Source organism: Rhinolophus sinicus, linkage group LG12, assembly GCF_036562045.2.
Source record: "Rhinolophus sinicus isolate RSC01 linkage group LG12, ASM3656204v1, whole genome shotgun sequence".
NCBI classification, from domain to species: Eukaryota; Metazoa; Chordata; class Mammalia; order Chiroptera; family Rhinolophidae; genus Rhinolophus; species Rhinolophus sinicus.
This window is the reverse complement of record NC_133761.1, coordinates 12,347,178-12,360,791: the sequence shown is the minus strand read 5'-3', so window position 1 is coordinate 12,360,791 and position 13,614 is coordinate 12,347,178. Positions and strand designations below refer to the sequence as shown.

Sequence of the window (13,614 nt, the reverse complement as noted above, 5' to 3'; positions counted from 1 at the left end):
TGGATCTTGAGGGCATTATGTTAAGTAAAATAAGTCAGACAGAGAAAGAGAAATATTGTATAATATCATTTCTATGTGGAATCTAAAAAAGCTGCACTCATAGGAATAGAGACTGGAATGGTAGTTGCCAGAGGCTAAGGGGTGCAGGGATAAGGAGAGATGTTGGTCAAAGAGTACATATTTTCAGCTATGAGTTTAAGTTCTGGGGATCTACAGCATAGCAATTATAATTAATAATAATATATATTTGTGCATTGCAAAGAGGATCTTAAATGTTCTCACCACAAAAAAGAATAACTATACAACATGATGCAGATGTTAGTTATGTTAGTAATCATTTCCCAATATATGTGTATGAAATTAACTTTCTTTGTACACCTTAAATTTATACAATGTTATATGTCAATTATATCACAATAAAACTGGCAGAATAGGGGGCAAGAAATTGTGGCATATACATATAACAGAATACTACTCAGAAACAAAAAACAACATGGATGACTCAAAGTAATGATGCTACATGAAAGAAGCCAGGCAAAAAAAAATGCATACTGCGTAATTCCACTTATAAAAAACTGTAGAAAATGCAAACTAATCGATAATGACAGATCGGTGGTGTTTCAGGATTTTGGAGGGGTAGAGGGCATGGACAGGAGCTGAGGGAACCAGAAGGGACCTGCGGAAATTTTTGGGGTGTGACAGTTATCTTCAGTACCTTATTGTAGTGATAGTTACACGGCATAGACTTATGTCAAAAACCAAATGAACTGTATACTTTAAACGTGGGCAGTTTATTATATGTACCTCAATAAACCTGTAAATAAAATATTAATTACAATTTTAAAAAATTTGAAATGCCTTTAACCTTACTTACCTTCTTTACACTCTTCTTTTTTTTTAGCAGCCTGCTGTCTGGCCAATTGCCTATATGAAAAAAAATATTAAATAACTGATATAATTTGAACTCCTGTATTTCATAAAACTATAAACTAGGGCAAAAAAATTAAATCAGCTTGGAGAGTAAATACTCACAGATACGTAAAAACATAAAAAACACTGAAAATCCTGTTTGTGAAATTCAATGATATATGTATTAATTCTTAGCTAAACAAAATTAATCAAAATATCTTACTTAAAACAAATGAAAGCCTTAGCTTAGAACTAAGCATTGAGCAAAAACAAGACAAAGTGTCTTGTCCCACAGGTAGACAGTGGTCCCAAGTCCTGGAGGAAGTTATAAACAGTCCGAGTGTCCCTTAGTGACATGCTAATTTCCTTCTAAGAACATTTGCTGCTACAGTCTTTCCATGACTTTGCATTATCATTCACATGTAGAAACAGTCCCATTTGTGAATCTGACATCTCACCCATAAATTGGCAGACAGAATGTACTGAATGGGAAAGAACACTTTTCAAAACTTAAAAAAATGTACCCTCTCTTCGTCTTTTCCCCCCAAAATCCACTGAGCTAACAAAACAGTGTGTCTCATTAATTGATTTTTAGGGACTCGATTTTCCATAGTTACAGAGGCTACATCTATTAATCAACCTACGCATCAAGTTATTTGGAAGTGAGCTGGTTGTACATGTGGAATTTCAAATGTGACACTTTAAAATAAATAATTCATCTTATCCAGGATTCATTCATGTATGCTCACAGGCATCATTGATTCCTTACCTCTGTTGGAACACAGGAAAGAACTAAGAACAAAATAAAAACCTTTGAGCAATCCACCTACAGGTCAAGACCTAGTTTGTTGAAAGGCTCCTAGACTTTTCTCGTAAAGGAACCTCTCCTGCTGTACCACAGAAGTCTACACTTTTATAAACCAGGCCCTAGTAGATGGTAGGGACACAAGGGGGGTTTTCCTTTTCTTTTTGCCGACGGGGGAGGGAGCACACTTCCCCCTACAGGGGTTGGTAAACTGGTGCTTCAACATAATTAGATAATAAGTATTTTAGACTTGTGTGCCATACAGTCTCTGTCACAACTACTCAAACAACAACTCCAACACTGAAGCGGGAAAGCAGCCACAGACAGAATGAATGGGTATGGCTGTATTCCAATGAAACGATTTACAAAAACAGGTGCCTGGAGTTTTTGTCAACTCCTGCGAATCTGATGAAAGCTATAGATCTTTTCTCCCTAGAAAACTGCATATACACATACAAGTGTAAACATTACTTTAGAGGTTTCATGTGCCCCCTGAAAACTGTAACAACTAGACCCTAGTTAAGAACTCAAGGACCAAATAGAGATCCTATCCTCAAGGTACAGTTATGCAAATCTTCTCTGTTATTCTAACAGAGCCAATTTAATTGTAAACACCAATGTAGGGCCTGAAATTTTATAGCTAGTCTCTATAGGTAGCAATTTGGATGCTCCAGAATGTTTTCTTTAGATCATGAAGTAAATCTTAAAATTCTCATGGAGAATTCATGGACCACTCCCACTACCCCAAGAAGGCTTCCAGTTTCAGAAATACTACTGGGGTAGCTCAAATTGTATTTCATTGATTCTAAAAGTTGTGCATTTCCCATCCCCCCCCCATTTTAGCATCTCTGAAATTAGGATGTATCTTACAACTAATTACACATCACAGTTTTAACTTTCAGTGTTCTTTTATCTTTTTTACTGTCTTATAAAATAATGTTGTGTGTTCCAGTTAGTGCTATCTTGGACTCCATGAAATACAGTAGCAAACACTCCATAAATAATGGATGAAATAAGATACCAATTAAAAAATATTTAACAAAAGATAAAATAACTGAAAAAATAATAGTAACAAAAAACAGACTTAAAAGGGCACAACCTCATTTATCTGGAAAACCTGCTACACAAAATCAAAATCAAAATTCTATTTAAGAATGGAAGGGTTTTAGTCTTCTAAGTCATTATGAATAATTTCTTTATAAGGATTAATGTAAAAACAATTATTTTATCCAACAAATTTTATGCTAATTGGCACTTCCCCCACTTATGTTAGGCCCACCAAACTGGGGAGGGGGGGAGGAAGCGAAGGTTTTGAGCCAATTAAAGTCAGATTTAAATCTACCCTACACCAAACAAACGCAAGTTCCATGAACTACCTATCTAATTCATTGAAAGCAATCGTTTGAATATTAAAACGGAATTCATGCCACCCACCTCAGGGTTCTTGAGAAACAAAATTTAAATTTGTAAAAAGCATCTAGTCCCATTAGAGAAGTTAAAAAAAAAAAAATCATCTGACTGTGAAGACTGCACAACACACTAAAATTCACAAATGACTCAGAATTGATGAAAAACTCGATAGCAAGCAATAAAATATATAACTATTTTGAGCTTTGTATAGACTATGAAGCAAAACCAATCACAAACCAATGTTTTCAGTTGCACTCACACATATCACAAATATCTTTGAACACGATAATAAAAACAAACCTGTGTACACATTAAATTTTTAATTCAATAGCCATTTGTGGCAATTTCACTTCAAGTTGCATTTTCCAACTCTGGAATCTTAATGACCAATCAAGAACACACTTAAAAATTAAATGCAAATCCTAAATTGTTACTTTAAAACTATTTTCGGTTGGCATTTGGCCATCTTGCATTACCTTGTAAAATGCCTGCCATTAGCATGTTTCTCCGTTATTTCCATATTCTTATCAAAACTAGAATCTGAAGAATTCTGGGCATTTTTTCTCAAAGTCCTTAAAGCATGTTTCCGGTGGTAGGTTTCAACTTCCTAAGGAAAATTAAGAAAGCCATCTAAGTTTTTTAGTCAAAATCCCCAAGTTAAACACCTCCTAATAGTTTTCTCTAATTATGAGTTTGTAACAGAATCATTTTGCGTCTCCCCAAGAAATTACAATGTTTAATATCTAAAAAAAAAAAATCATTTTACAATAAATATCAGCAATGTCTATGAAATGGCTAATATAAAATTTATTGAGGTTTATAGTTCTATTTCATAAAAAGTAGGCAGTCTAGAGAGAAAAGTTTTCCACCACTGGAAAAGAAGTTATAATAGTTCATAACAGTAAGTACTCCTTTATGTTAAGGCTACAGAAATTAGAAAGACACACACACACACACACACACCACTGTCTGCCATGTAACCACTAGCAGTAATCCTTAACTGTACCATCAGAATTACAATTTTGGGATGGATGACAAAACGGAGTTATTATCTATTTCACCAGGTAATGCAACAACTAAATGTAAAAACTGTATAGGTACATTAATCAGCTGTCAAAACCATAGAGCTCTATGTAACTATTTCTGCACCACAGATACAGTTCGTGGGCTCCTTTAGGAGCTACAGAGGTGCTGTCCTAAATTATTCAGAAGTTCATACACACCTCTCTAAAATCGTATAAAGGATACTTTTACTTTAGAAGAGAAAGCAAAAGTACCTAACAACTCTGTCTCTGTTTCAGTACTACGAAAATTGATAATTTTAGAAAAACAGGCAGTGTTTAAAAAAAATAAAACTAATGCCCCCACCCCTCCCACTCCAGGCTGGCTTTACCCGGTTATTTCATTTTGTTTTATCAAGATCTTTTGCCATTTAATTTTGTCTTGGGCAGAATATTTGGTTCACAAGTAAAATAAATATATACATACCACAGTATTTGTGTAGGTACTTCATAAAATATTAAATGATGTGTATGATTTGTTACCATATTCATAAGTGTACTTATATTTAAGAATGTTAGGGGAAAACACACAGAAACTTTAGGTAGGTGTATCATTTTTAAAACAAACACCTACATCTTAGATGGGTGTAGTGTAACCTCAATTTCAACATGTACTTTTTCTTAAAACTGATCTGCCTGAGAAAGCACCTTAAAATAAGGCATCTTCTGTCATTTACCTCTCTCCCATTTTACAAAAGAAAGTCCTATCTCTCACTCTTGAATCTTACTATTGTAGACTGACTGCCTCAAGGCATTAAAAAGCCAAACAAAGCCAAAGAAACACACTAGTGTAGGTGTTAAGAAATTGAATGACTATGCGAGGCAACAAATCTTTACCTTTAAGTGGTTTCCAATTTTTTTCTTCTAAACAAAATTGAAAGGAGACTTAATTAAGCTAAAAGACCATTAAAAAAAATTTTTGGCAAATGATGTTTGGCATATAAGCCAAAAAAACTTAATGGCACTGCTAAACAAAACTCCTTTCATTACTACCTACTTATTTATATAAACAATGTTTCCCAGTGCTTAAAATTATAAAAACAATGTAACTGATACCAAACACTGTCTTCAGCAATAAGATTCATCCACAGATACATGAACTAATTAGGAGAGTAGGGGAACTTCACACATGAAATCCCAATGAGATATTACTTCCTATGTTTAATCCTTTAAATCAAAATAGATGTTTTTGTTGCTTTGATCAATTGAATATTAATAATTATGATAATACACAAAAACTATTATCTTGGAGCCCCGTGATCACAGAATGGTAGAAAATAATTTCAAATTTTGTTTTACAAATATGAAAGGATAATAAGTGACTTTAAAGCATAAAAATATGTAAGATAAAATGCTACAGGTTAAGTGGATTGGAAATGCAAATGAAAAAGAAGGTAAAATTTCTGTCTCCTAAAAGCTTGTTCATGTAGTTTTTTAATGTTCTAAAGCAGATATCAAATAACTATAGTTTTTAGATTCCAGTGGATACTTGTAAAAGTCTGATGTAATAGTTTTATTTTTTAATGTCAACATTAAAAGATGACAGAAATGATCTCCTTTATAACTATTTAAACCAATGGGGTTGGGGGAACCTTAGGCAGCAGCTTGGAAATGTACGAAAATATAGAGCTATAAGAAATTTAGGAACTCTCAGAAGAGTTTTAGTGAAGTAAGCATATTTTTTTTGGTAACAGTATTTGTCTAGGAGCGTCATATAAGAGGAAACATACAATAGTTGTCCTTTTATGGAGCCTCTATGTTTTCTCTTACATGAGGCTCCTAGACTCATCAAATTCATAGAGACAGAAAGTAGAATGGTGGCTGCCAGAAGCTGGAAGGAGAGAAGAATGGGGAGTTAGTGTTTAATGGGTACAGAGTTTCAGTTTTGGAAGTCGAAAATATTCTGGAGATGGACGGTGGTGATAGTTGCAGAACAATGTGAATGCACCTAATGCTACAGAGCTGTACACTAAAAAATGGTTAAAATGATAAATTTTATGTTATCTATACTTTATTACAATATCAAAGAAAATAAATGTCACCATATGCCTGGGTATAATAAAAAAGGTTTATATAGGCAAAAAGAAAGGAGGGGGGTCGTAAATACTGAGAAACAAGATTCCTTGAGAAACTTGGAAGATTTAATCTTATAAGTGGTATAAATGAATCTTTGATTTGCATAGTGAGTGGCATAGTTCATCCTCCCTAAATACGCATTAGGCATGAAGAAAGTCTCTTCTTAATAGTGTGGAGAAAAAAAACAAAACAGATTTTGGGGAATCACCTACATACAGGTAGATACTGGGAAATTTTAAAATATCAGTAACTTTCAAAAATATTTCTTATAAAATACATTATGCTAAGTGAAATAAGCATTCAAAGATAACCACTGTTAACCTTTTGGTGCACAAACCATTCTTTTCCTATGCAAACATATTCACAGGATTTTTAAATTGGGATAATACTAGTGATGTGTTGCAACATTTTTCTAGTAATACAAACATTTCCCCATGTCATGAAATATTCTAAAAATCTTTTTAAATGAATGAATAGTATTCCAGCTATTACATGACTCTATTTAACAAATTGCTTAATGTATCACACATTTATTATTAGGTTATCTGCAATTTTTTTTCTGTCTGTCCTAAACACCTCTAGATCAATTACCTTATGTACATCTGCTTTCCTAAGGAAACCAGCACAGTTATTAAATCATTAAAAAAAAGTCATTTTAATATAGCTAATCCAAATAATTCCAAGAGGTAAGCTCAATGCCAAATCACAAAGTAATTAACACTGGATGATAGATATGGGGACTTTCACTTTCTAGTTTTTACATTCATTTTTACAACATGTATCACCAGAAAAAAATTTCCTAAGTGAAAAACGAAGAGAAAACATACTTAATCTGAAAACTAAACCTGGAGATGATGTGTCTTCATTTACTCCTTGGCTAAAATCTACTTAAATAGAGAGCACTGGTAGTTCTTTAAAAGGTTTAAAGGAAGAAAAATATATTGTTAGATTTTGAGTCGGTTATAATCTTGCAGAATCTGTAAGTTAGTATGGGGAGCATGCAACAAAAATTTTCCCCCAAAGTAGACACAAATGTATAATAGAAATAGTCTAATATGTTTTTTCCCCACAAAAGACCAAGCTTATTAAAGCTTTAAATATAACAAAAAATATGTATGGGGGTCAGCTGGTTGAGTTAATTCAAGTATCAATTCAACAAATGAGGTTTAAATGGGATTTTTCAAATCAGTTATAATACTGACATAAATTGTATTCCTCCAGACTTAGGGCTCCTGGAAAGCTTGAACAGCAGCATAGTCTAATGCACCACGGTACACATGTATAGTTGTGATATCCCCTCCTTAGCATCATCTTTCAACAAAGGTGTGGTCAATTCCTCACCATCCACCTATTATTATTCCACAAGCTTCAACAATTTGGCTTCTACATCTACAGCCCTTTCCGTAGATCTAAAACTATCTCCCAATAGCTAAATCCAAAGGCCTCTGCTCTACCTCACTGACTTCTATGGAGTTGATCACTCCCTTCTTTCAATGCTTTGATCCTTTGGTTCACGTGATACTTTTTTGCATAATTAATCCTCTTCTCACCCTTAAAATACAGCCATTGCTCCAGATCTTCTAAAATACTTTTGTGTTTTGCTATGTTTTCTATTCACCTTCAAGGATTCAACTATCACCTCTACACAGGTGACCACTCCCAAAGATAAACATATATAGTGCTAAACTTTCAGCACACTCTGGCACATTCACTATGGTCTACTACTCACCTCTTTAGCTGGAAACAACGCAGCTTTCCCTCCCTGTATTGGAATAACTCTCAGACCCTTGCATTATTATTTGGCATTTTTCTTTCAGTTCCTTTTAGTAACATCTTAATTTAGGCTTTAGTTTTCTCTGCTTTGGTCTATTGTGATAATAGAATACTGATTCAGAGCTCAAACTAAGATAGATTACTTAGGATTGATTCTTGACATATCACTTAGGAGCTGTATAATCTTGCCCAAGTTACATAAGGTCTCTGTACCTTATGTACACATGTCTGTAATGAGGATAAAAACAAGTTACTTTATAGGGTATATATGTGTGTGTATATTTGGTACCTTGCCTGGCACATAGCAAATGCTATATAATTAATATTATATTCTTAACTGGTCTCCCAAACTCCAGATTTGTTGACTACAATCCATTTTCTAAACGCTAGCTCATCAGATCCCTGTTCTGAAAGCTGCAATTTCTAACCTAAAATCAAGGGCCAGTCAAAACAATTCCAAGTGTACCCTCTCGAATGCAGCCCAGCAGTGTCACCCAACTCCAGGTAGCAACATTCATTGCCATATGTCAAAATTTCGCTATCCAGGCTTTGTGACATTTCACTTTTCATTTTTCTGTGTTGTATTATACTTCAAGTTTAAAAAAATTTCCCATATGGTGTACGCATCAGTGTCAAGTTGGAATATCCTTCCAGACTTTTAAATATACAATTTTTTAAAAACCACAAAAATCATACCTTCTACGTACTATAGCATGTTTTATTTTACCTAACAATATACAGAATAAAAATGTACGTAAACACAACCCAAAAGTAATGTACAATCATCACCAGAAAAACTCCTTACTATCCATTCTTAAGTGAGTCTTCAGCATGAGAAACAACACTATGGTAAATGTAACGAATCAAAGAGCCTCAGACCTGTGAAAACACAGAAATACACAATGGCTAGTTTGACTCTGAAGTAAAAAGAAACCACAGAAGATGCATCCAAACTCATATATTTGGTAGGATATAAATTAAAGTTAAAGAAAGAAAAGAAAAGAAAAACAAATTTTAAAACAACAACAGAAAACTCAGAGAATCCATACAAGTCAGGGGGGGAAAAAATCCTCATGCGCAGCTTAGTGAGACCATATTCAAAATGCCGAAGTAGAATGTGATGAATAAATAGGTGACTATAGGTACCTTCAGAACTTGAAGATAAGGTCAGCCTCTGAGACGAGATGAAGAAAAATCCAAGTTAATGAGTTAGTATGAATAAATTTAACCATCTTTAAAAGTATCCTACTCTAAGAAATGCTCTGTCAATTAGTACCTTGTTTCCCCGAAAATAAGACCTAGCTGGACCATCAGCTCTAATGCGTCTTTTGGAGCAAAAATTAATATAAGACTGGGTATTATATTATACTATGTTATATTATATTATATAAGACCCGGTCTTATAGTATAGTAAAATAAAACTGGGTCTTATATTAATTTTTGCTCCAAGACGCATTAGAACTGATTGTCTGGCTAGGTTTTATTTTTGGGGAAACATGGTATGTAACTGAGGAGACTAGGAAATTAAATCAGATCCAAATATAGTCAGGGTGCTATGATTATGAAAAACATGACTGACGTAAAAAGCAAGTTATAATAGAATCAAATGTATTGAATATAAAGCTCCAAATTAGAAGATATTCCAATCACAAAGGTATGTTTCATATTTGGTGTTGGTGGGCTTTGTCAACATAAATACAACACCTCTCAGGATAATCCATTTCTTTTGATCCAATCCCATGCTAACTAAGTAACCCTCTGATTACAATTTGGTCTAGAGGATTTATAGAAGAGAGGAATACTACCTATGTCTCAAAAAGCTATAATCCCTACTGGAAATCCAGGCCTGGAAAAAAAATATCCTTTCTACCCTACAACATTCAGCTGAGTGCTAAATACTCAACCACATGCTACTGATATGGCATGTATGGCAACTCTGTATGTATATTGCTGTTAGGTCTCCTTTGCTAGACTAAGTTCCATTAGAGCAAGAACAATCAACAAACCATATCATGCACATACTATACTACATTCTAGGTTCTATTCTGGGTGCTAGGTATGCACTGCTGAACAAAAGGTCAAAATCTAACTCCCTATGGAGTTAAATTCTGATTTGGAGTGAGAAAAAAAATATTTAAAAAGTAGGAAATTATAGAATATTTAGATGGTGATAAGTGCTGGGGGAACATAAAGTAGAGTAAAGGGGCATGTCAAGGAGTGGCTTGTAATTATAAATAGAGTGGTAAGGGTAAGCATCATTGAAAAAGTGAAATTTTACTAGACTTGAAAAAGAGATTCCTAGGTTCTCCTAGGTAGAACTCAGTTCTATTGCTTACTCTAAAGGCGAATTTACTATAACAGCAAATTGTTTAAGTCTCTGTGCCTCAGTTCTCTCACCTACAAAACAAAGACAAGTCATACCTACTTCATAAGGTTATAAGAATTGAGTTAATATTTGTAAAAATCTTGGAATACATTAAGCACTATGATTTCTGAGATTTTGGGGGTTGTTTTTGTTTTTTTTTAATTAAAAAAAAATGTGAAAGGTAAAGGAATGGGTCATGCAGATACCCAGGGGAAGAGAATTCCCAACAGAGGGTAGAGCAAGTACAAAGGCCCTGGTATTCAAGGAGCAGCGAGGCCAGCGTGGTTGGAATAGACTGAGTTTTGCAAAAGGGAGAAGGGGGCCAAGGGAGGTAGGGTTGCTACCAAACTTCAAACCTTTCCCCTTTGATACGGATTTTTGAGCAGAGGCGTGCTTAACTGTTTTGACTTTTAAAAAGATCATTCTGTAAGCTATATTGAGAACTGAATGCTAAGAGAGGGGATTATTATGTATATAATGGTGGAAAACAGCGAGGGCCAGTGAAAAATCTATTTTAATAATCCAGGCAATAATGGCTTGAACCAGCATGGCAACAATGGAGGGGCTGAGAAGTGGTCAGATTCTGAACATATTTTGAAAGCAGCGCCAACAGAATTTGCTACTATGAAAGGAGAGAGGAGTCAAAGGTGACTAAGGTTTTTGACCTGAGGAACTAGAAAGACAGAGTGACCATTAACTAAAATTGTGGTCTTAATAGCTGACAATGCCTGAGTCCTAGTAATAGTTAGCTACAGTATATGCCAAGTGTTCAGATAATCTCCTTACGTGCACGATCACATCTGATTCTCACTAACCAGTATGGAAAACTTCTGTGTACTGGTAAGCTGAGATTCAAAACTAACAGTTGCTTTTAAGTACCTGTGTTACTTAACCAGTATTTCAACACATCATTACAGTCACAGAATCCAGCACTGTCCTGACGATACCAAACATTCAATAAATACTTCCTGAAGTAATCAGCTTTTCCAAAAATAGGTTAATATTAATACATCAAGTGACCGGAGTTCAGGGCAGAAGTGTCTGGCCTCCCCAGATCACCACCGACTTCTGAAGGATTGAGAAACATCCTGCAAGTCAGGAAATTGTTTTTACAATCCAGAATCACAATTTCAGGGACTGAACAGGCTCTTTCACTGCCCTCCATAGAGGAGCAACTAGTGTGGGGCATCTCAAGAAACTGACAACTCATTTCATATAGCGACCACTCCCTTAACTAAGTTTTGTCCCTCTGTCCCACCACACATACCTCTCTTGGGGTTCCATTCGGACGTCCCCACTCCTAACCTTCTCTCTGGTCCTGTCCCCCCACCTCATCCCGGCTCCCACCCCGCCTCAAACAGAACCAGACAACTTCATGCTGCCTTAATTTGACTAGTGTTGCTTTCTCCACTTCTCCAACCTTTCGTTAATGCTGTCCCCTCCACCTGAGCTTCTTTCAACATCTAAGGTGGAGAGGAGAAGGAGAAGCACTTCTTTCGAGGGCTTTACTGCCCCACCCCCTTGGAAACGTCCCCTATAGACGCCGCTCGTAACTGCAGCCTGACAGAACAGAAAGGTTTTGGAGAAAGAGAACCCACGTTCCCGGTGGCGAGCTACCCCTTCCTGGTTACCTTCCGGAGCCCGTTTCCTCACCTGTAAAATAAGTGTAACTACGCACTTTCACGGCGCTGTTACAGGGCTTGCGTGCAGAGGGTGCACATGAAATGCTGGTCTCCAAGCCTCCAGATTATGCAACCTGGTATTTATTCACTGCGCTCTCATGACGGAACCTCTCTAGATCGTCAATGGAGGTCAGGGAACCCGAATGACAATCTTTCTATCGCTGCGATAACCTAACACCTTGACTGTGCCTCCAGTTATCCGTCAGTACGTGTGTGTGGCATTCGGTCGATGCGAACCTGGGGCGGGAGCCTGAGCGACGGGTTCGGGAAGTGCGTGAGGTGGGGGGTGGGGTGGCCCCCCAAACCGAGGCTCGCCCCTCGAGTTCACTTTAGCTCCGGAGAGCTGCGGCTTCCTCTCGTGTGAAAGCAGGCAGTCCCGGGTTAGCCCTCTTCCAGTCAGTCCGATCTCGTCACCCGACCCACACCCCTCGGGGCTCCGATCTTAGGAAGCCTTCCATTTTACCCGTCCTCCACCACACTGCTCCCCCCGGCCCCCGCCCCCAACTGTCACCCCGGCCGCGCCATCCACCCTCAGGCCCCACCCGGGGAACGGGCCGCGAGCAGTCCCTCAGGCTCGGCCCACGGGGCCCGCCCCAGCCCGGTACTCACGCCCGCGGCGGCCGCGGTGACGGCAGACTGCTCAGTCGCGCGGGCCGAGCGGAGCCGCCTCCGGCCGATCTGCTCCAAGCTGAGGAACTCGTTGGACAGGTCCAGGGAGCTCGAGGCTGGGGTGGCAGAGGGGCTGTGCAGCTCCAGGCTGCTGCGGAGGACCACCATCTTCCCGGGCCCCTGGTCCCCGCGTCCGCGGCGGGAGACGGGTCCGAGTGCCGAGCTGCAGACGCTCAGCCTCTTCCGCGCTCCGAATTCTGGCGCCACAAGCTCCGCGCCAGCAGTCTCAGCGCGCGCTCCCGGAATCCATCCGCCGCCGGCCCCGCCCACACGGCGCCCCGACAGCGGCGGGCTGGAAACTTTCTTCCCATCGGTGGAGCGAAGGACTTCGGGCCGAACCTGGGAACCCGCACGCACAGGGTGGAGGCCCTGAGCGGTCGGTGGCGGGAGAACGCTGACTTCTTTTTCTTATATAGTTCCGGCTGCACTCTGCGGAGGGAGATGGAGGGTAGTGGCGCGAAGTCGCGTTTGGAATTTTGGCGCGTGGCTGTCAGAGGGGGAAGGGAGGCTCCCGCCCGCTCTGATTGGCGGCTCTGCCCCGCCCCGACACCTGCCTTCAGCTTCCCCCAGGGCAAGATGCTAGTGCTAAATGCCGAGTCCCACTGGAGACGTAAAGAGCAATTGGCCTTTGTCGGGTTTTGACTTTAATCCTTAGAGCCTCTTGCTGGTTGCTTAACCAAAACAAGTTCAAAAGAAAACAGCAGGGGAGTTAAAACCGAGTCGGTGGAATACTGTAATTAGTGCAGGTATTGTACCCAACACTGCCAAGGGTCCCACGTGTACAATCTTGAGCAAATTATTTACCTCTCCCGGTTTTAATTTCCTCATCTTTAAATGGATTGTAATAATAATACCTGATGATCT

The 13,614-nt window shown here is 38.2% G+C and overlaps 1 protein-coding gene across 2 annotated transcripts in view; it reads right to left on the bottom strand.

Annotated features, from left to right (window-relative positions):
- Positions 1–13,178, bottom strand: part of ATAD2 (ATPase family AAA domain containing 2) — a 51,428-nt gene extending 38,250 nt beyond the window's left edge. Inside the window, exons 1-3 of one of the 2 annotated variants that reach the window (XR_012490692.1) lie at positions 12,691–13,178; positions 3,601–3,731; positions 875–924 (exon numbers count right to left, since the gene is read on the bottom strand). Coding sequence is in view for 1 of the 2 variants with exons in the window: in XM_019719294.2 (XP_019574853.2) it covers positions 875–924; positions 3,601–3,731; positions 12,691–12,858 (349 nt within the window). In the remaining variant the exon portion in view is untranslated. The remainder of the gene's footprint in view (positions 1–874; positions 925–3,600; positions 3,732–12,690) is intronic. The other variant, XM_019719294.2, reaches the window with a different exon arrangement.
- Positions 13,179–13,614: the final 436 nt, after the last annotated feature.